The sequence below is a fragment of the Mytilus galloprovincialis genome, chromosome 4 (assembly GCF_965363235.1).
Source record: "Mytilus galloprovincialis chromosome 4, xbMytGall1.hap1.1, whole genome shotgun sequence".
NCBI classification, from domain to species: Eukaryota; Metazoa; Mollusca; class Bivalvia; order Mytilida; family Mytilidae; genus Mytilus; species Mytilus galloprovincialis.
The window spans coordinates 58,383,943-58,408,067 of record NC_134841.1 but is presented as its reverse complement, the minus strand read 5'-3'; the positions used below and the strand labels follow the sequence as shown (position 1 = coordinate 58,408,067).

At 30.0% G+C, this 24,125-nt stretch overlaps 1 protein-coding gene across 17 annotated transcripts in view; it reads right to left on the bottom strand.

Moving 5' to 3' along the window:
* The window catches only part of LOC143072534 (leucine-rich repeat-containing protein 49-like), a 93,911-nt gene extending 72,103 nt beyond the window's left edge, over positions 1 to 21,808 (bottom strand). For 10 of the 17 annotated variants that reach the window (XM_076247506.1, XM_076247509.1, XM_076247510.1 and 7 more), the window contains exons 1-5: positions 21,598 to 21,808; positions 18,140 to 18,235; positions 13,270 to 13,405; positions 12,341 to 12,361; positions 149 to 325 (exon numbers count right to left, since the gene is read on the bottom strand). In XM_076247506.1, coding sequence (XP_076103621.1) covers positions 149 to 325; positions 12,341 to 12,361; positions 13,270 to 13,405; positions 18,140 to 18,235; positions 21,598 to 21,639 — 472 coding nt within the window. In that variant the 5' untranslated portion in view covers positions 21,640 to 21,808. Of the gene's footprint in view, positions 1 to 148; positions 326 to 1,462; positions 1,625 to 8,580; positions 8,772 to 12,340; positions 12,362 to 13,269; positions 13,406 to 18,139; positions 18,236 to 21,597 lie in introns of those variants that run through there. The other 7 variants (XM_076247507.1, XM_076247523.1, XM_076247518.1 and 4 more) reach the window with 6 other exon arrangements.
* Between the last annotated feature and the right edge of the window lie 2,317 nt (positions 21,809 to 24,125).

The window sequence follows — 24,125 nt, the reverse complement described above, 5'->3', positions numbered from 1 at the left end:
TTCTTAAATTTTGCTTTGATCTTTTTGATTTCAAAACCATAGATAATCTGTAAGCGACTATCATTGGTTAAAAATTTAGATTAAATTGCCTTTAAAAAAAGATTTAAACCTGGTCTATTTAAGACAAAACCATGATACTGCTACAAACCTGGTAAAAAGGCAGGTGCTTTTTGTGTATTGGGTGACAAATGTGAACTAGAGCGTGATGTTCTCCCACTGTCCTCCACATCTTGAACTATATCTGGGGGTGCATTTAGATCATGTGCTAAGGCGGCTGCTGGAACTATTTGTTTCTTGTTACTTCTGTAGTGAATAGGAACTTTTTCTGAAATAAAGCAACCATCACCATCAAAATCACACTAGTGCATATAATGTTACCATAGCCCTGAAATCTAAATTCAAAACTGCATAAAATCATAAGTGTAGTTAAATATTTTATTATTTTTATTGAAACCAATATTCTTTACCAGGGTATTCAGAATATAAGAGAAGTTTGTGTAAAAGTTAACAAATGACATCTGATTACAGTAGCTTGATCCTTTGATCAGGTCAGCTAATTAGAAAGTAATACTGGTAATATGCAAAATGTAATTTTAGGGATATAACTAAATTGTCTATAATCTCTCTTTGAAATACAAATAATTGATTGACACCATGCCATTCCATATTTATACTATTATGAATATTGGTACCCAACAATAAATGAACCCATGTTCTTCTAAAAATTGATTTCAGTGGTATTAATGTTACTGCACAGTGCTAGAAGTGATATGTTTCAATTCATACTAAAGTGAATTAAGTGGTCAGTTTAAATTCTTATAATCCTTCAAAGAGAATTAGATTATATATTCTAATTGTTCAACCTTTTCTGAACTTATATAGACAAAATATTGTGCCGTAATCCTAAAGGATAAGCAAAATTATTTAATCTGCACATAAAATAATTTTTGTTTACTGCACTACAAACACACAAAAACAGAAGAACATTTTTTCTCCTTAAACTGACTTCAAAGCTGAGAAATTGACAATTATACAGCATTTTTCAAGCCCTTTAAAGTTATTAAAGTTAAGTATGTATAGTACTTTATTAGAAAAAACTTTTTTTCTAAAAGATAGTGATGACACATAATTAATAACTACCAGTCAAGAAATTTCTCATAGCTATCTTTCCAATCAATGTACACTAAATTATTCTTATTATGCTTTATTAGTGCATTTTTGAATAATAAACAGACTTGTTTGGATTTTTTGGGTTTATTTTTATGCTGTCTCATCGATAAATACTGCAGACCCTTTACAAATTGTGAAAATGTAGTCAACTTATATTAGGAAGTTTTACATAGATGCAAAATTATTGGCTGTAATTTAAGCCTTTTATACATTTATATTATACAGAAATTTCCTCGTCAGAAAATACCTAAAGTTTCACTTATAGATGCACCTGAGTCAAAGTAAACATTACCTCCACTCAAACTGGCGGGATGTTTCATCCAGACCACAAAATAGGACATAGGAATCACAGAATCACGTCTCTCCCGACGTAAATTCATTTTAATTAACAAGATCAACTTTTATTTACATTCCATTGCTATTGGTCTTGAAAAAATCTCCTCAGGTTTTGTTTTTAAATCCAATATGTTTACATTGTGTATTAATATGAATAAAAAACTGCAATTCCCAGTACAAATTTCATCAATACTTCTATTATCCGAAGGTAAATTTGAATGTGGACTCAACAGATGTATATATCACACATTCTTATACAAGAAGACAAAGCACACTTCCTTGGTCTACTTTAAGCGATGCTGAAATGATGACCTAAGATCTTATATAACTTCTGTCATTGTTACAAAAAATGCTGACACTACTCTATGTATAATTATTATACCCCACAGTAATACTATTGTCATTTATATAAAGTATCAAATTTAATTCCAAATTCAATCAAATCACTCTAAGGCTTCCATTTGACAAAGTTTACAATATGCCAAGTACAAGTTACTAATATTCCACTTATTTCATGTAAAACATGCACTTTTATCATCACTTAAATGCAATTCTAAATCCCAACTTCCAATATTTTCTCACTTCCATTACTTAAATTTTGACAACAATAAACCGATCCATATTTCTCATTCCCACCAATCTTTACACGATCTATTGATCTATGCAATCAAACCTTTATGAATTCCAATAGATAGCTTTTATCACTTGTATGACATGTACTATCTCTTTAAATTATTAACTGTACAACAATCTCTCCTTAAAACTCGTAAAAGTTTGATTTTCAATAAGTATTTCATAGGAACAATATCGGCACTTAGTATCTGATATTATTCTGCGACTTGATGGTGCTTATAAAACTTTGAATCAATAGTATAATTCACAATTAACACTACATCCAGAGTTAATATTCATTAACCATTAAATTAAAACGAAATATTTGATACCAAGGTCTTCAAATTTACATATATTATAAGAATTATTCCATATCAATATGAATCAACAAATTAAGTAGCTACTACATTGGTTTCATGCAATCATTGGAGCATAAATTTTCTTTTTAAACTGACTGAACCTATTGAGTATTTCTCAAAGCAAATTTCACTTTTTTTTAATATAAAAGTTAATCAATGTGTAATTCTGCACTTCCTTTCATTGAAAATGGCATACACCTGTAATTTCATTTTCAACAAAAAAAAACATGTCAGTTCAGATTTGATCAAGCTACAAAAAAAAGTATTTTGAATGGCTTATCTAACCGTAACATCAGTACTATAATAACATCAGTAGTAATTCAGAACTATTACTTCCATCACATCATGCTGTGATGCAAAGTCATCTATTTGAAATATTCCAAGTATCTAAGGATTTAAGCAATTAAGTATCAAAAGAAGGACTTGATACAACGTAATCCTGATCTTCATCCAATTTCAAATGAAATCAATCAACTTCAAATATGTTAACTTTTTTTATGTTAAAAACTTAATTCCACAAGATAATATTTGTGTTCAATTTGTTTTTAAGTCACTTAAGAATTTTCATTTGATATATTAATAGTTCATTAATCCATAGTATCAACTATGCATGTGTGATTTCATGCAAATCAGGTCCTTAATAAAAGTGTGCATTATTACTCAAAAACTTTTTTATAGACTAGCCAAATACAGACACTCTCCAAGTTAATCCGTCGGAACTGCAAGATTAAATATTCATAATTGACTTCAAAAAGAATTTAAATTTAAAAGACACATTATACTTAAAATTTAAATTTAAAATTTTGAGTCAAGGATTTAAAAAAATCTTTAAAAGTTAAAAGTTTACTTACCTTAATGGGTTTGTTCAAATTTAATTTTTAAAATTGTGCTACTTTGATATCTTTTTCAAAAACAAATTGTTAATCATAACTTCTTTGTATTACAGGTCACTCTCAAAACTTTCTATTGGTTCAATTCATCATAATATATTCATTTTGTGTCTTCAAAACTTGTTTTTTCTAATGATACTCTAAAATTTTCAATGAAAATAAGTGAATTTTTAATTTTATGTCAAAGAAAAGAGTAACATTCAGTACTTTAAAGTAAGACAGAATTTTTTTGGAATATGTCATCATAATCTTTTTTTCAGACTATCTTTCCTAAATATTTGGCTAAATAAGTCAAAATAAGATTTCTGATTTTGAGGAATATTAAGCACTATAAAAGGGACATTCTTCAATTTTTTCAATAAGAAAATTATATGCAGCCAACAGTTATAAGATATTATTAGATAAGTTACAGTGTTTTGCACTGGTCTGTCAATCACTTCAGGTATATTACACCAGAAATTATACGTTTGTGCAAGTTTAAAAGTAGGTAATATTTGAATGTGTGTCAGTGGGTTTTGGAAGTAGGTCATATTTGGCAGTAAAGTCGGTGGGAATAAGCCTTCAAACATGTATGATGTTTAACCCTGTCTCATTCTGTATGTGCCTGTCCCAAATCAGGAGCCAGTAGTGGTTGTCTTTGGTTCACGACTGTCATATTTGTTGTATTTTATTAGTTTTCTCATTTGAATTGTTTCATATTTTTACGTCATGGCCTTTATAGCCGACTATAAGGTGTTGTTTTTTTCTCATTGTTGAAGGCTGTATGGTTGTGTAAAGTTGCTTACATCCACTTCATTTGAACTTTGATGGATAGTGTCTCATTGCAAATCATACCACATCTCCTTCTTTTCATATAACAGACTTGGAGAGCAAAAATTCTAGCCTTTATCAATAGACAAGCTTGACTGTACAATAGTTTCTTTTCAGCACTCAACCCTCCCTTTTGACCCATCATAAGTTTGAAATGGCTAACTAGACATTCTGAAATAAATTTGGTCATAAAATTAAATACTTTCAATCAATGTAACAGTACAATGATTGACACGTCAAATCAGTATGTGTTGTTTTATCATCAATTCTTAACATAGTTTGTTTTCTCTAAAGATCAAATTCATCTTATTCAATAAAAGATATTGAATATTCTGTCAAAATTGTATTAGGATGGTATTATTTTCCAAATAAATGCATGTATAGATAAATATTATCTACATGTATAACTTTTTTCAATATATATTGTAATCTTTTAAATCTTAAGACATGGGCAAATGCTTGACTAGCCAATAATCCTTTAATACAGAATGATGTATTGTATAATTTTTTTTTACAAAACCAATGTTTTAAAGCTGTTGAATATATGATAAAAAGAGATGTGTTCTATTGTCAATGAGACAACAAACTATCCATTAAAGACCAGAAAAGACAATGATGTAAAGATCATCAAATAATTTAATTTTGGATGTAACGCGTCTTCTGATTGGCTGACGTTACTTTGTTATCAGCCCATAGACATAATTTAGTCATGTGACCGTGACGTCATCAATGTTTTTTCATGGTTTTCTACGGTTTAAAATGGTTTATAGAATTAACTTATAAGAAATGACTGTAATATTTTTTCTGTCTATTCGAAATAACATAAAAAAAGTAGTGCACACTGTTAAATAACCTGCTACGCGCATTATTCAGTGTGCACCAAATTTTTTATGTTATTACTTCATAGACAGAAAAAATATTACAGTCATTCCTTAAATAAACTAGAGGCTCTAAAGAGCCTGTGTCGCTCACCTTGGTCTATGTGAATATTAAACAATGGACACAGATGGATTCATGACAAAATTGTGTTTTGTTGATGGTGATGTGTTTGTAGATCTTACTTTACTAAACATTCTTGCTGCTTACAATTATCTCTATCTATAACAGTACTTTCTGTGGTAATTGTTATTGAAAATCTTCAAATTTTAAGAAAATTGTTAAAAATTGACTATGAAGGGCAATAACTCCTTAGGGGGTCAATTGACTATTTTGGTCATACTGACTTATTTTTAGTTCTTACTTTGCTGTACATTATTGCTGTTTACAGTTTATCTCTATCTATAATAATATTCAAGATAATAACAAAAAAACTGCAAAATTTCCTCAAAATTACCAATTCAGGCGCAGCAATCTAACAACCGATTATCCAATTCATCTGAAAATTCCAGGGCAGATAGATCGTGACCTGATCAACAATTTTACATCCTGTCAGATTTGCTCTTAATGCTTTGGTTTTTGAGTTATAAGCCAAAAACTGCATTTTACCCCCATGTTCTATTTTTAGCCATGGCGGCCATCTTGGTTTGTTGGCCGAGTTACCGGACAAATTTTTTTAACTAGATAACCCAATGATGATTATGGCCAAGTTTGGTTAAATTTGGCCCAGTAGTTTCAGAGGAGAAGATTTTTCTAAAAGATTACTAAGATTTACGAAAAATGGTTAAAACTTGACTATAAAGGGCAATAACTCCTAAAGTGGTCAACTGACCATTTTGGTCATGTTGACTTATTTGTAGATCTTACTTTGCTGAACATTATTGCTGTTTACAGTTTATCTCTATCTATTATAATATTCAAGATAATAACCAAAAACAGCAAAATTTCCTTAAAATTACCATTTCAGGGGCAGCAACCCAACAACAGAATGTCCGATTAATCTGAAAATTTCAGGGCAAATAGATCTTGACCTAATGAACAATTTTACTCGTGTCAGATTTGCTCTAAATGCTTTTGTTTTTGAGTTATAAGCCAAAAACTGCATTTTATCCCTATGTTCTATTTTTAGCCATGGCGGCCATCATGGTTGGTTTGGCGGGGCACCGGACACATTTTTTAAACTAGATACCCCAATGATGATTATGGCCAAGTTTGGTTAAATTTGGCCCAGTAGTTTCAGAGGAGAAGATTTTTCTAAAAGATTACTAAGATTTACGAAAAATGGTTAAAACTTGACTATAAAGGGCAATAACTCCTAAAGTGGTCAACTGACCATTTTGGTCATGTTGACTTATTTGTAGATCTTACTTTGCTGAACATTATTGCTGTTTACAGTTTATCTCTATCTATAATAATATTCAAGATAATAACCAAAAACAGCAAAATTTCCTTAAAATTACCATTTCAGGGGCAGCAACCCAACAACGGAATGTACGATTCATCTGAAAATTTCAGGGCAGATAGATCTTAACCTGATGAACAATATTATCCCATGTCAGATTTGCTCTAAATGCTTTGGTTTTTGAGTTATAAGCCAAAAACTGCATTTTACCCCTATGTTCTATTTTTAGCCATGGCGGCCATCTTGGTTGGTTGGCCGGGTCACCGGACACATTTTTTAAACTAGATACCCCAATGATGATTGTGGCCAAGTTTGGTTAAATTTGGCCCAGTAGTTTCAGAGGAGAAGATTTTTGTAAAAGTTAACGACGACGGACGACGACGGACGCAGGACGACGACGGACGCAGGACGACGGACGACGGACGCAAAGTGATGGGAAAAGCTCACTTGGCCCTTCGGGCCAGGTGAGCTAAAAATTATGTCTTTTTCATCGGTAATAATTTCATATGATTGTGTTTACAGTAACAAATCTATATTTTACTAAGATTATCATGTTTATAATCATACAATTCAGTGCTTGAGATGAATCTATCATATTTGTGTATTAACTTGTTATAAATAATACATGTTTTAAAAATATAATATTATACGGCATTCATTTCTTATAATTCTGGATTAGGGATTAAAATATTTTCGTCACCTATTAAAGATTATAAGATGTTTTATTGTCAGTCAAATAACAGAGAAATAGCACTTGTAGACTTATAAACCATTTCCTTTTGTATAACCTATATGATATATTTGTCTAATTTTCCTAAATATTTAATTCTTTACCTTAAAAGAGTGACATGTATAACTAAAGTAAATGGTAAATGTAAAGACAGGAAGCACAATTTGGATATTTTTTACAGCTATTAAAGAAAAATCTTGATGACGATAGGACTAGTGCTACTAGGATGTGTCCTGCGAAGGCACTGGTTTTTGATATTACAGAAAATCATGCATGTACAGGCCTAATAGAACACCATGAGTTATATATCAAAAAGATTATATTAGAAAATTGAAAACAATAATAATTGAATTGCATAAATGGCGCTTTCCTGGATTTATTTTCATCAGGTAAGTTAGAAGTGCAAAGTTTTACATGATTTTATTATTGTACCAATGGGCAAGGACAGTAAAAGTCAATTTAAGATTTTGTCCCTTTGGATTTGGGCAAGTGAGTTTAGAATAGACAAGTTGATTGTATTACAACTTAACCAATATGCAACTTTTCAAAAATATGGATATTGATAATATGGAATCATGGATGGAAACCATTCACGAATCTTAATCTGTGATCTAGTGTATTACATTTCTGTGGATATTAATTTATTTTCGTGGGTAGCAATTTTCATGGAATGAGGAAAACTTGCATTGTGTCGATATTAAATTTCGTGGTGTTGGCAAAGTCTGCATATGTTCATTTAGTAAATTTGTTGAACATGTAAATTCGTGGTTCCCTTGTTCCCATGAAATCCACAAAAATTGGTATCCAACTAATATTTATGAATCCACAGTATATAAAAGATCCAATTTTCATTTCATTTCTACCTTAATTTTTTGAACTGATAACCAATTCTACTATTTCATACTTAAATAAACTGATTATAATATCAATATTTTCACAACAAACTTTTCTTTAGATACAATCAAATCAATATATAGCACATTTACTTTAAATGGGTCATTCAATCTAGAGTAAACATTTAAAAACTTTCAGTAAAAGAATCAAGATTTTGGTCTAAATGAATTATTTTCATTTACATATAAAAAGAAAGCAGACAAGATAATATGTTTTTAAGTCATTTTGTTATTTCGAACACCTGATAGTCAAGATTCAATTATACTCAACATTTTTGAAAACAAGCAAATTACATTCCACAAAATCATTTAAATAACAAACTTCAAAAAGAAGTCACTGCTTCAACTTATAATAATGACTCAAAATCATAACTGCTGAAAATATAATCTACTAGTGATTATAATGTGTTTATGGATCATTATCCCACAAAATTATACTTTGAATTTAATTCCCAACAAATTTAAGTTTAAAAAACCAATCTAAATAGCTAAAACCATTTACCAGGCATAAGACAATATTTTCTGAATCCATAAACGCGTCCTGGGCTACTTTCCTCCATCCTGAAGGCCCAACAGTATCATAAATGTGTTATGCCATTATAAAATTGTATGGTCTCTTTGTTTTGTTTATAATACATATTTTAAAAGTTTTAAATATTATCATCCATGGCCTAGTTTAAAACACTTTAATAGTTTACTATTTTTATTATGTCTGAGACTTTTCTATAGAAAATAATCACAGTCTTTTGACTAATAAATTGACAGGAATGACTTAATAGGATTATACTCGCTTTTAAATCTGTTTTTATTATTAGATGATATATTTCATACAACATTACAAGAGATTTACAATTAAAAGGTGTCTTAAAATTGAATAGATCCTTTATACATTGTAAAGGTTTTGAAATATAGTTTCTAAATAATACACTTGACACATATGTTTTCTTCTGACTTATTAACAAAGGATAATATTTTCTGAAAGGTAGGGGTGAAATTTTGTATAAAACTAAATTGAAATTTTTCATAATTATATTTTGGTTTTAAAAAAACCCACCAAATTTAAATGAACATGACAAACATCCTTTCTTAATCTCAACCCCTTAATTCAGAACCAACACATTGTTGTAATTGGTTTATTGTTGGACTAAAATCAAGACTCACAACCAGGGGTCGAATTTAAGCTTTTTAGTGTACTGGCCAGCCTGACCAGTAGACTTTAGATCTACTGGTCCGGCTCAAAATTTGATGGTCCTGCAAAAAATGACATTCATTTGATAACCACTAAAAGATATGACAGATGTTTAGTTTTATTTTCCTCAGCTGCTTTCCTCTTCTTTATTCCAAAAATAGCACCCCCAATACCCTAAAAATAATTTCTCAGGTTTATTTTTTTGTAAACAAACCGAGATAGAGATGCAATCATTAATTTTAACGAAAAATTTCTACTGGTCCTCCGGATTACCAGCTGACAAAATCTACTGGTCCGACACAAATTCTACTGGTCTTGGACCACTGGACCAGCGCCAATTTCCACCCCTGCTCACAACTAACTATTTGTGGAAATTACAGGAGGCGGGAAAAAAAATATACATGTGTTTCCGCTAACCGTACCTACCCTAATTTTTAGTGCCTACCTTAACACCTTTTATGCCATTTTTGAACAAACACTGTTAAAGTCAGGCAGATTCCGTAGTAGTAAACAGCTAAAAAAAGTTTGTAAAATTCATATTACCTACGTATACCTACCCTATTTTTTCCAGGCATGTTTGTGGAAACTAATGTACAACAACTGCAATTTTTATGAGAGATTTTTTTTTTCATCCCCACTGGTCACTGTGAATTATTGGACAATAAAGCAATATTCAAGGACAATAACTCCAATAAGGAGCACTAGATGACTGACAGTTTTGATGTAAATGGCCAGCAAGAAGAATTCAACATTCTCAACATTTCGGCCCCAGTAATTTTCTCTATTCATAATTTTTTCCAGGTTTTACAAGTATAATACATAACTTTCATTTTACCCCAATATTCTGTTTATCACCATGTCTGAGTGCCATGCTAGTTAGCTGGCAGGGTCATCATACAAATTTTTAAAATAATAACCCCAGATTGCTAGAAGTTTGGTTAAACTTAACCCAGTAGTTTCAGAGGAGAAGATTTTTATACAAGAAAATGACAACAATGACTTACATTGTACATCAAGTTTAAGAAAAGTTTGTGATCCCTTTGGGCCAGTTGAGATAAAAATGAAAGTTTAGAAAAAGAATTATAATGCAATACCAATTTACTGCACAAAATGTTCAAATGGTTAAATTGTCAATGAGATAGTAGTCAGCTTTTGAAGTGGCCAGTTGTTCTGAATTTACAAGAAATATTTGCCACTGGACAAAAAAACATACAACAATCAGTCAATCAAAGCTTGGAGTTAACTATGTACAATAGCAAGTTTAATCCAGTTTTGATAAAGATTAAAAGATGTTTAAGTGATGGCTGTCCCACATTTCAAACAATGGGAAACTTTCATAACAAATCCTTTACTATGAGCAAATAGGACAATCAATTAAACTCAGACTGATTTTTATGAAGCTGAAAATATTTATCAAAATTGATAGAATTCAATTTTTTGCAAGAGATTCAACCACCATTAATTCTAAACAAGCATATATTTTGGCAAATTGCCCTTTAAATGCTTCTTTTAGTTTAAATTTTCAAATTTTGAAGTACTAAAATACAAAATAAAAAAATCTGCATTTTCCCTGTTACACATTCAGCAGTGCAGAATTTAAGCATAGTGCCAACAAATACTAATAAAACACTCTGTAAGATATATATGTAACATTGACATTATGCTTTGAACACCACAGTCCTCATATGAAGAGAATATTTTGAAATGTGATAAATCTATCCCTTTTCTTTACAAAATACCAAACAAACTTTGCTTTATAACTCAAACCTAGAAGGGTATCCTAACCTTTAGAAATTAGCCCTTACTTGAAAAATCCATCACCCTCCTTTTTTACGATCATTTCTTTTTCAATGATCTTAGATATCACACTGTACTGTACATGTTTATTCTGAAAATTATTGTGATTTATTCATCAAGGCAAAAATGTGACAGTATCAAGTTAACAATCATAAAACTTTCATTCATAATTTCAGTAGTGATTTTCCTTTAAAAAACATTTGTGATAAAATTATTTTTTTGTGATCAAATTAATTAGATCTTGCATTTTTACCAGTAATGAGTGTTTCACAATAGTAAGTGTATTCATTACTTTCTGAATTTACAGTTTATCAGAAAGAACTCACAGTAGATATGTAATGATCAAAGGCCTTAAAAATGAAACTTGTATCAATACCAAATATATCAAATGTAATCATTTATACACATATCATTTTTTTTTTCAATTTATGTTATGGGGTAAAAGTATAAATCAATGCATAAAATTAAGAACTTTAAGGCACAAAAAGTGGTGAACACTGCAAGATAAGAAAGTTTGAAAAATATGCAAGTATACCAAGTGTAGATAGCAACATGCTGTTACAGAGAGTTATAAAATAAATCTACTTCATTAATTTTGTTAAGAGGATTTTCATGTCAATGGAGATAACCCAAGTTCAATGTCATGCAAACTTTTTCACCCTTCAGAAAATTTGTGAGATTTCAAAGGATATAACCCAAATGTATTGTCATGTCAAGGGAGATAACCCAAGTCTATTGTCATGCTACACTGTACCATCAAGAAAATTAGTGGAATGTCAAGGGAAATAACTCATATTTGTTACCATGCTACACCTCATCTAGAAAATTAAAGCAATGTCAAGGGAAATAACCCATATGTGTTACCATGCTACACCTCATCTAAAAAATTAGTGAAATGTCAAGGGAAATAATCCATATTTGTTACCATGCTACACTTCATCTAGAAAATTAGCACAATGTCAAGGGAAATAACCCATATTTGTTACCATGCTACACTTAATCTAGAAAATTAGTACAATGTCAAGGGAAATAACCCATATTTGTTACCATTCTACACTTCATCTAGAAAATTAGTACAATGTCAAGGGAAATAACCTGTATTAGTTACCATGCTACACTTCATCTAGAAAATTAGTGCAATGTAAAGGGAGATAGCTCAATTTTATTGTTAAAGAATTTGTGCCATCTTAAGGGAGATAACCCAAGTTTATTGTCATGCTACACTTCACCATCTAAAAAATTAGTGCAAACTACAACAAAAGAAATCAAATCTTACCAGTTGGTTTTTGATCTGAACCTGTAGTTTAAATAAGTATCATTAAAGCCTAAATGATTGTAGTTTCATTTTCATTCATGGATATTAGGGACATGAGAAATTACATCCATAAAAAGTTATTCACGGTTATTTTATACATAAATTTAAATCATGTTAGATTCAACTCCTGTTTGAAAATTTCCTCATTTGAAAACCTTACTTTAGTTTCAGCAATCGTTTTTTTTGGTAGTTTTCAGCTAGTATTGTGTCATTTAAGAGATAAGATTACACATTTCAATTTCCCTTTTAATCTAGCTTCATTGTCGGGTGTACACTGAGCTTCAAGAGGTCACTAACAAAATTAAAAAAACAATGGACCCTCAACCAATGTCAAGGTCAAACTAAAACAGATCAATACATGTATGTTCAATTCATATCTAATATTTTCAATCTTTTGTAGATGACAATTACATTCTGCAATATAAAACAACATTTCAGGGATATTTGTCTATCATAAACAAATGTATAGTCAGTAATGACAGTATAATCCCAATGATGAACTAAAGATTATCACACAATAGTAGAGGTCAAGGTCATGCAATACCCCACTGACATTAAGCCCAAAAAAATACAACCCACTAACCAAATATTGTTTACTCAGTGTTCTTCCTTTACAATTTATACAAAATCCTGGTATATATTTATACTGCATATTACAATAATTTGCCTTTGCAGAATATGATATGGTTCATACTGAGGAATGCTAATGACTTATACTTGTAACTAAAAAAGAAGTGCAGTAAAATTAAATGTGTCAACCACCACAAATTAACATAAAATTCAAGAAAATGATCCATTTATAAAACTGTTCTACATGAAACTATCAATACTAGTAACTACTTGTTTCTTCTAAATTCTTTTTCTCAATTCTGCTGATCATTTCTTTTTACCTGCAAATTGATTCAACGCAAAATCCGGTGTACCTTGGTGAGTGTAGCGCTTCATGTTTACATCACTGGGTAGTATCTGAGTTGGACGAAATATCACTTGGTCTTGAGGCTGAACAGTGCTCTTATCAAACTGTTGCTAAAAAAATTAAGGTTAAAAGGTCAAATGTGATCAAAATATCATGCTGTACAAACTTGTATTCTAAGTTCCTATTTGTTATTTGATATGCATATATACATACATGTATATTGTACTGTCTGAAAATTAAAAAATTAAAAATAATTTGTGTGTTTATTTTAAGTTCTTCTTAAGGAGTCACTTGTATTTTTAGGTACGTGTAACTTATCATTTCATTTTCTTGTAATTCATTGAATTTTCAGTTTATGACATGTTCTTTTACCTCTTAAATATCCTTATTTTATGCATTTCTTATACAGAATTACAGATAAAATGATGGTAGACTGTCAGAAATATAAAAATGTCATGATATTTAAAATAACAGATGATCAAATTACTGATATTTCCCTAAAACAGCTGAACAATATATTGATATGACTGCATTGGCCATGCATAGATGTATATATATTTTTAAACATTGTGCTGCTATAAATTGAGTATTCAGTGCTATAAGGGAAGTAACTCAGATAAAAACTATGAATCCACTACCAATTAATTTGTATATAAAATATCTCCAACTTCTAATGTAAAAATATAAAAAATTGTTTTAGATATTTCACTGCAAGGGAAAAGTATATATCTAGTCAATTCGTATAAAATTATTTTAAAGTTAAGACAATGACCCGAATTAATACAAGATTTAAAAAAAAACCAGTTTAGTATCTTGATATAAAAAAGGAGAGAAAAAAAGGTAGGAAAAATGGGTATTGAAAAATCCACTATAATTTTAAAGTGTGTAAATGGATTTGATGGGGAGGCAGGGTCAACCAGGAGATACCTCAGTCCTCATGTCTTTCTGATTAACAGAAATTCGGTTTATTTTCACCCTCATATTTGAATAATTACTCTGCATTCCTAAAACATAAACATTGGGTAAATGTACATTGTATATACATATATATATTATAAAGGGAGAGAGGAAAAAAACTTATAATTGAATATTATGTTGCTTTAGTACACTTATTTAACTATTTAACATACCAACTGCATATTAAAATTTTAACTTCAAAAAGATTAAAACTAGTCTTTTACAGTACCTACAGATCTACATATATGCATTCTTTTTATTTCTTTTAATTTGAAATTATTGCAAAAAGCAATCATTATCAAATTAAAAGTAAATCATATAAGTTACATCAAGTGCCATGACAATGAAATGTTAAAATTTCATTCAGCTACCAAACCATATGATTTAAAGAATAAAATAAAAGTAAATGGTTTAAATTGAGTAAAAGGACATTTGAGATAAACATTAATAAGACAGCTACCAAACTACACAAGATAAACAAATTAAATTTTCAATGGACAATTTTATTTAAATAAGGCCATTAGTTTTCTCCTTTGAATTGTTTTACATTGTCATTTCAGGGCCTTTTATAGCTGACTATGTGGTATGGGCTCTGCTCATTGTTGAAGGCCGTAAGGTGACCTATAGTTGTTAATTTCTGTGTCATTTTGGTCTCTTGTGGAGAGTTGTTTCATTGGCAATTATACAACATCTTTTTTAAATTTATACTTCAAGTCTTCAACACATATGAAACATTTTTAAAATTCTGAATATTAATCAAAATTTAACTGAAGAAATAATATCTTACACAAAATTCTCACAGCAGGGTTTGAAATTAGCAGGGGCCCACTCGACAATGGCCCCTAAAATTTGGTGTGAGCTACTTAAATTTCCTTGTACAGGATTATATGTTAGGCTACAAAATGTAAGCTGTGGGCTACAATTGCCAAAGTCTTAAGTTCAATCCCTGTCACAAGAGCAATCAAACTGAATATTTTGTATATCATTTCAATTGTAATGTACATGTGATATGGTTTATCTTAAATAATAGGTTAGGACTTCACACATCACGGGAATAAACCATTCTGTAAAAATATGATTTTGTGACACAACAAACATTATAAGATGGTTGTGGTTTATACATGTACAGTAAACAGTTTTGTATATTGATAAAAAAAAATATATGTCCACATCTAGTATACCATAGCTCTTATTATGTCTTTTTAGTGTGTTAGCATGTCAAATTAAAATGATTATTTTAAAAGTTGATATTGAAAAAAATTCTGAAGTACACTTGATTGAAACAGAGGAACATTTCTATGAGTCTGTTCTTACCTTATTTCTCATTGTCTTATTTTACAATTCAAATCACAAACAGATTCACCTCTAACAAAATGTCAAAACTTCAAAGTTACAGCATAATTTTGTCCAATTTTTCATTTGTAATGAATTTCTTACATGAACTAATAATCTTAATTGTTTTTCAAGCTGAATAATTAAATCAAACTTTGCAGCTGTAAGAAAAAAATCTAATTTAAAACTCCCATTGTATATATGTTCTTCTCATGTTAACTTTAAATACTTTAAGTCATTCAAACAAACCTACATGTATTTTATTACCATCGACCAAAGTATTACAAAGTTGTATGTTGGAAGCTCAAAATGACAATGCATAAATAAAATATTATTAAACTAACTTTATGTTTTACTTGTATGATTTGATAGTTTATCTGACCAAAAAAAATAAAGAGTTTGAATCAATATTAAAAATACATTAATAATTTAAATAGAAATCCTCTTTAGTTTACTTTACTCATATAGAATGATTTATTAAGCATTAATTTTAAATTCAACCATTTCTATACTTACTTCATGTATAAAGTCATTTAATTTTTTTGAGATTTTAAAATCTTCTTTATTTCACATCTGTTTGTTTACTTTGCATAACTGCCTTTATATAAATATATATATTCAATTATAAATAAAAACAAAAATATCAGCAAATAGCTATAGAATTCATACTTGGATTAACCATTACTGTCATTCGATCACACTTGAGAATAAGGACAGGTCTTTTTGCACTGGCAGTACATGTAAGCTAGGGCATGACATAGATATCAGCAGAAGTTTAAATTATCCAACTAGTAGTTACTACAAGCTTTTTTTTAAAGCAGTACTAGTAACTATTGCTTAACCCATGTGTGTGTTGCCTAAAGGAAACATCAAATTACTGGTGTTGGTGAGAGCTCCAGCATTTAGCAGGGTAATTTTTTTGTGAATTTCATCTTTATCTGATAAAAGTTGGGCATAAACTTTTTACACCTCCATCTGAATCAAGAAAAATAAGAATCTAGTAAATAAAGATATATGAATATTCTGGTAACAGCTAGTATATATCCTAGATACCTAATAAATGTTTCCGAGTCACAGAATCATTTGCAATTCATTGTTCATGAGAAAATTATAAGTCATGTATTGTTGTAATCTCCAAATCCAAATGGCCATAAGTCATTTACTACAAGTTTAATATAAATAGTCATCCTAATTCTGTATTCAAAAGTGTCATTTTTTAGAATAAAAGTAAACATTATTTTAAGTTAATAAATCCAAATAAAACAGAAAGATTATACATTTCTAAATCATAGATAGATTAAAGCAACAATGTACACTTCCCCCATCTTCTGGAGAGGCTTAACACTTTTCTTAGTCATAAGAAACCTCAAATCAAAAAAAATAATGCATATGTTTTTTTTATAACTCAATTGATAGTTTTCATTATAAAACTTACAAATGTATGTACATATACTTTTTTTCTGAAGAAAATTCTTTAATTTGTTCATATATAGAAGAAGTTTACTTTATTTTAATCAGGAAGCAATTCCCTGACATATGCAAAGTGACCTCAGTGTGACCCATCTCGTAAAAATCCAGTGATCACAATACGCATGGATGTCCTTCAAATATTATCTGATTGTACATGTTAGACATGTGCTCAATATCCATGCATTTTTAGTGAGTGTTGAAAAAACAGGTGACAATCGTTAAACTTCGGTTTCAAAACACTGATTTTAATTATCTGCCATATTTTCACAACAGCACTGGCCCATTTAAAAAAAATTGACGATTGGCGATTATACGAAATTTATGCGAAAAAAATGATAGAATTATGCACAGAAGAATGAGTTTATGATGTTTGTATGCATTGGTTCAAGAATTGGAGTAATATTATTTTTCACCGATCACTGGTTTCATATGACTTAAAGTTATATCTAGTAATAATTGAGATGAAAATATTAAAAACTGCAGTTTGGAAAGAAGCTTTGTTTTTACTTTGAGTATTTTCATGGTATAAAAGCGTAATGAATATTGTATGAAATGTTTAAGGAATATTGTAGTTTTGTATTGTCATTATACTTTTCTTAGATCTATATATTTATTAATATTTAACATGGTATCAATTTGGTTTTAACCCAAATTTGTAGATGAGTTTAAAAACAATAGTGACATTTCTGTGTTATTCATGTGAATAATATGGCTTGGTGATTATCACTATAATTATAATAACTCACATTCTTATATGTATGATACATATATCTCACAGTAGATTTAATCTTAGATCACAATAATTAATCTCGCATGTTTCTATTCTTCAAAAATCACAATAATAAATGAATGCAAATATTTTCGATTTACAGTTCTACTTTTTATACTTATTACATGTCCAGTGTAGATATCAAAACTACATGTACCTGTCTCTTTATAAAGATCAAAGATATACAAGATCTGCTGCATACACATACATTGTACAAACTAATACATCACCATCATATACATACAGTGTGCAAGTCCTTAAAAAACACCAGACTTTACAGTAAATTACTTCTTTTTTATTGAGATATAAAACTTACTGTGTGTCTTGAGAAAAGCGAACTTTGTGAGTTACCACTACTAACTGTAGGAACTATTTGTAAGGAGGCTAATGAGTTAGTTGTATGTATGTTAGTCTGCAATAAAATAAAACTTTTTGTTAATCATTAAAAACACTTCAAATTAAACAGCAACACAACCACCAAAAAGTTAGTGAATATGCATTTTGTAGTCTCATCCAAACCTATAACATGATCTATTAAGTCTTAACCATGTTAATGGCTGTTTTTGTTTTCATGTTTTAGAAATGTGATACAATGTTATTTTTATTGATTCAATGACCAACATGATTGATAAAAACACAAGGTTGACAGATGTGAATAGTTGGAATTCTGTGCAGCAGGTCTTTATATTTGAGTATATTTTGAGTACATGTAGAACTGTTTGCAATCTACATGACGTACATCAAGTATGACAAAATGAATGAATTAAGCAACAACACTTTTTCTTATACCAAAACATCTTTTCTTATATAAATTCTTTATTCCAGCTTGCCGTTCAAGGACCACTATTCACATAATATAGGCTTTTAGAATTGTTAAGTTTAACGAAAAAATATCATAATCTTGACCTACATTTTGTACATGTACAAAAATGGATCTTATACTTCCTATAACTAATAATAATATAGGGTTTTTGCATGAATATTGGGGAACATTGTCCCAGGTAGAATTTTATATTGCACGAGCTTGCAATATATACGTTCTACGAGGGACAATATTCCCCAAAATTCATACAATAACCCTTTTATTGTATAGCAATATAATATTTGAAAGTAAAATGGGTTTAAACTAAGATTTTATCATTGGTAACGTCATGAATTTTGAAGATTTATTGCACACTAACTTTTGGTTACTTTCTATGGGAAATACATGTACTATATTGCTATGCTTGAAGCAGGGATGGGGTAATCGTAATCTGTAATCGTAATCGTAATCGTAATCGATTGTCATTGATTACATTTTTTTCAAGTAATCGACAGTAATCTGTAATCGAAGACATTTTCGATTACATGTAATCGTAATTTAATCGATTATAGCAAAAATTTGGATGTAATCATCGATTACTTTTCGATTACATTTCGATTACTTTAGTAAAATATTTTGATGAAAAATAACCTATTTCAGAGGAAAATATGTATATTATCTCTTTGTAGTACAGACAAAATATTATGCATCAACAATACTTGAGAGTTAAGCAACTGCCTTATTTCTATCTATTGTCTCAAGCTGCATTATGAGCAACCAGATCCCCTACCTAAGTTTAATTTATATCCAGCCTTTGAAACAAATGGATGTATGTGCTTGTCAATAATTCAAGAGCTTTAATATTAAAATAAGAAAATAGATTTGAAATAATAAAATAGATCTAAAAAAGAAATGTGTCCGTCTTTTGTTAAGTTCTGTAGTACATTTTTAAGAGTAGTAAGCTTATTTGTATTAAATTTCCTGAAAACATCATTTTCAATCAGAGTTGAAATTAAAGCTTAGAATAGATAAACAGTTGATTTCTTAAATGTTATGATATACATGTATATAAGTTAAATTAAAAAAGAACACACAATCCTTTTAACAATGAACCAATGGCAATGCATTGCAATTCTTTTTTAGAAATAGATAAATGTATCCCTTTGACACTATAGATATATTTTGTATATAATTTGATTGGAGAAGTTAACAAATCTTAACAACATTCTTGTCTTTACTAATGAGATGATCAAAGTCTTCTAATCAATAACAAACATACTTTGTTTTTATTTCAATTATCTTATGTCTAATTAAGAAGGAAATTTACAATATTTAGCCCCAGGTTATAAATTGTACTCCAGTGGCAGTTTAATAATCTGTAATTAGGATGGTAATCCAAACAAAAGGTTTAAATCATGCATGTCATTATAATCTTAATAATTTTGATCTTAAAAATTAGCTGAACTGATTAATTATTCTACTTTTTTTTTTTATATTTCCTTAAACATTATAATTAACTATGCATAAACAATTTTTTTTTAAGAGTAAAAACAAAAAAGCTAACGTTAGTCAGTAAGAAAGCAAAATCTTTGAAAAACAATTAGTTATGAATAAGTGATTGTTGCGATGCGATGACATCTTACATTTATGTTGAAAGTCAAAATTTCAAGATTTTTTAAATATTTCTAATCTTCATTACGCATGTTAAGAGATTTGATCTAAACAACAGCTATTAACTTCTAATATAGAAACAATGCTTTAATTGATGTATTTGGTAAAGTTCTTAATTTCCACTATACAAATGTTGAGCAATATAATTGTGTTTTACTCAGGCATGTTATTTTTTTGTTGAAATGTTGAAGCATGTAATTGACAGTAATCGAAAAGTAATGTAATTACTTTTGATAATGTAATCGATTACATACTAAAATTTGAGTAATCGATTATTAATCGATTGCACAAAAATCCTTCATGTAATCGATTATTAATCGATTACATTTATCAGTAATCGTGCCCATCCCTGTATGCTTCATGTGTCTTATTAATATACATACATGTATTCATTGCATTAATTTAGCAAATAAGATATGCTTTAAATAAACTAGACTAAACATTAGATAGCCTGCTGACTATGTATAAACATTCTGAGAAAGAAAAAAATCTTCATTGGCACTATCAGAAAATTAAATCAAAATCTTATAGATTTAGGAGCGTTTACTTATCATTGCTACAAAAAATGTACTATGGATAGGTTCCTACTGACATAATATGAGTAGGAGGTTATTTCTTTTGGCTGCCATGACAGAGAGCAAATGGGTTGTTTTCCTTAATTGAAATATGTTGCAGATGTAACATTATAACAAAAATGGCTGTATTTACTCTTCTTCTTCTTCCAAGTAAGGAACAATCATACTGAATATGTATGGTCCTGTGAAAACTTTATGCAGTGCCGTGGATTATAAATTATAATTACTCCTCAAAAACTACTCAGAGTTGGAGTACTGACTATATCCAGCATGACCAGTTTAGTTGGAACAGTTTTAAGCCAATAATTTAAGGACTGGCATCCACCAGCTATATAAAATCTTAATGCAATTCAGCTTTCAGAAATATAAAATCTTTTGGGTATGTATCACAATAGTGCAGCAGCATATGTCATGATATTCCTAATATAGGCACAATGTTGGATGATAAATCTGCTCATTTGCTGTTGTTAATGAAACGAAAGGACTTAATGGTTAATTAAAATACCAGAATAGAGGGTACATTCATTCAGGATTCAATGGCAACAACACTATATAACAACACCTTTCAAAGAATTTCTATAACGATGCCACAATTGGAGAGCTAAGAAAATCACAAAATTTTTGAAAGGTTGTGTTATTTCAAATTAAAGTCCACAGTTGACAAATGTTGTAAAATTTGTGTTATTACATATTTTATTGCTTGTGTGAATGTTTCGACTGTCGTACCTCTCTTGTTAGAGTCAATCGACTTCTAGGTTTGTTGTACATTACTGTCAACAATTAAAATGAGAGTCGGTAGTGTGGTCACTTTCTCAAATAAGCCATCATACATTTTGACTTTACACTGTATTGAAAAAGTTTAAAATGAGTTAAGTTTAAATGTTTGTGTCCTTAGCCACCAATTTAAAGCCGCCATCTTGAATCATAGGAAGCCATCGACGTACGCATGCGTAAAAGGGGACAGGTACTTGTTTTGATTTCTCCTAATGAAAGAGCACCGCACTGAAGGGTTTTTATTAATGATCATTAATTAGAGACAAGAAGGACTTTAGCTACAACAAGCGACAAGCATACCTGCCAACTGTCTATATTTGCGGGAGATTTCCCCCATGGAGCCTCCCAAATTGAAATTTTGAAAGATCAATTTTGTCCACAATTTAAACAAAACAATTAATTTTACAATGACATTTCGGCTTTCAAAAGTATGAAGAAGCTAAAAAAAACATTAAAATGTATTTCCAGGCCCCCTAGAAGGTTTTTAGGACTATGTACCAGCTCAAGCGAGAAAATCAATCTCGTTGAGATGATCAACGATAATCTATAAATATAGACAATAATAGTGCATTGACTTGACATATCAACGATATAAGGATGAGGCTTAGAAACGGGGAAATGCGAGGCTGTGCCGAGCATTTTCCCCGTTTCGGGCCGAATCCTTATATCGTTGATATGTCAAGTCAGTGCACTATTATTGTCTTTATACTGCAATCTAAAAAAGAAAACATTTTGAATTGTTGTTTAGTGTGTTTATGTTATTTATTTAATTTAAATATTTGGAAAAATCCCCCTTTGAAAAGGCCTCATATCACACAGGCGGAGAAATATACAACACGATGAAATGTACATCATTACCATTACATTATGGTGAACGAATTCGTTTGTTTACAGACTAAAATATCAACAATAAACATAAAACATAATGATTTATAGGTTGCAAACAAAAAAATATTAATAAGTGAAATATGTTTTCCCAAAAATTGTAAAAGAAACAAGTTTGAGTCGTTAAACGCATCGTTGTTTACATTGAAAACAAGACTGACAGGTTGAAGAGGTCGTATGAATAATTAAATATAATTTCGACAATTTCTATTTAAATATTCATGAGGAAAAGTGATATCAGGTCAGTGACTGTATATGACATAGAAATATACGGTCAACGTATTTTGACTGCTCAAATAGAACGAGTGCAGTATAAAAGGTCATATAAGTCTCTGAATGAACCCAGGATTTGTATAGTAAAATCCTTGAATGAACTGAAATCATTGAAATCAAACAAGAGGAAAACCTGAGATTACTGTTATAGTAGTCTCAGGGAAAACGTTGTAAAACAATTGTTTTATCATTTAAAAGTAAGTAAGTAAGTAAATTTTATTTGTAGTCGGGCATAATACGTACAATCAGGCGCGTAGCTACGTTTACGTCAAAACGCCCGGGCGTACACTTGAATTTTGATAAAATGATAATTTAATCTAAAGAAAATATAAAGAACTTGTCAGAAGCACATCAGCTTTATAATTCTTTCTTCATTGGCTTGTAATTGCGGAAATTTACTTTTCAGCCAATGGTATCAGATAGTATATTTGTTGATTTTCCGGCGACTGAGAGCATAATGTTGAAATTATATGCAGTTTACCGTGTTTTACGGACAAAATTAACAGGTACTAATAGTTATAGGCGGGGTTAACAGGGCCGTAACTACATTGAGGCAATTGAGGCAAATGCCTCATGTTTGAATTTTCAAAAAAAAAAAAAAAAACGGAAACAAAAAGATTGTCAAATTGTTTTGACGGAAAGTGTCTTGCAAGAAGCCAGTTCTCTTCAGTCTCTGATGTAGCCCCTTTATGTTTTTCGTGATCCATGTTTCTATTTTACTTTTAGTTATCAGAGTTGACGGTCTATTGTTTGTACTTCTATGTCCCGGGTTTGTCTTTTGTTAATTTATTGTGCTACTTAATGACTTTAGTCTGAGTGTTGATTTTCATTTGTAAACGTGTGGCTTTGCAATGTTGCATGCCAACCGATGTCCAGACAATGTGCGAGAAAATAGTTTATGAATATACGATGCTACAAGACACAGAAATGAATCGTCGTTTCTGCATGGAGAATTGTACTTGATATAAAAGAGAACAACACTGGCTTTTTTCGTAGATAAAACTAGAAAGCTGACATGGACTTTTGGTTTAAATTGAAATAAGGTCACCAATTCCACGGTATAAAAAAAAAATGAAAAAAACCCAACAACCTTACAATGTATTGCCATATGACCTTTTACATTGAAGGGTTACCCTTGCATTAAGTCATGTTCAGACTCTTTTAACAGAGAAAAGGGAATATTGAGTACACGTGCACGGAACCTAATCGCACACAAAGTCAATGTATAGAAAAATAAGAATGATCAATTGTTAAAGTTTAATTCCTGTCCTTCATCTTGATAGTTACTGGATGGTCTCCAACAATAAAAGAATCATTAATAT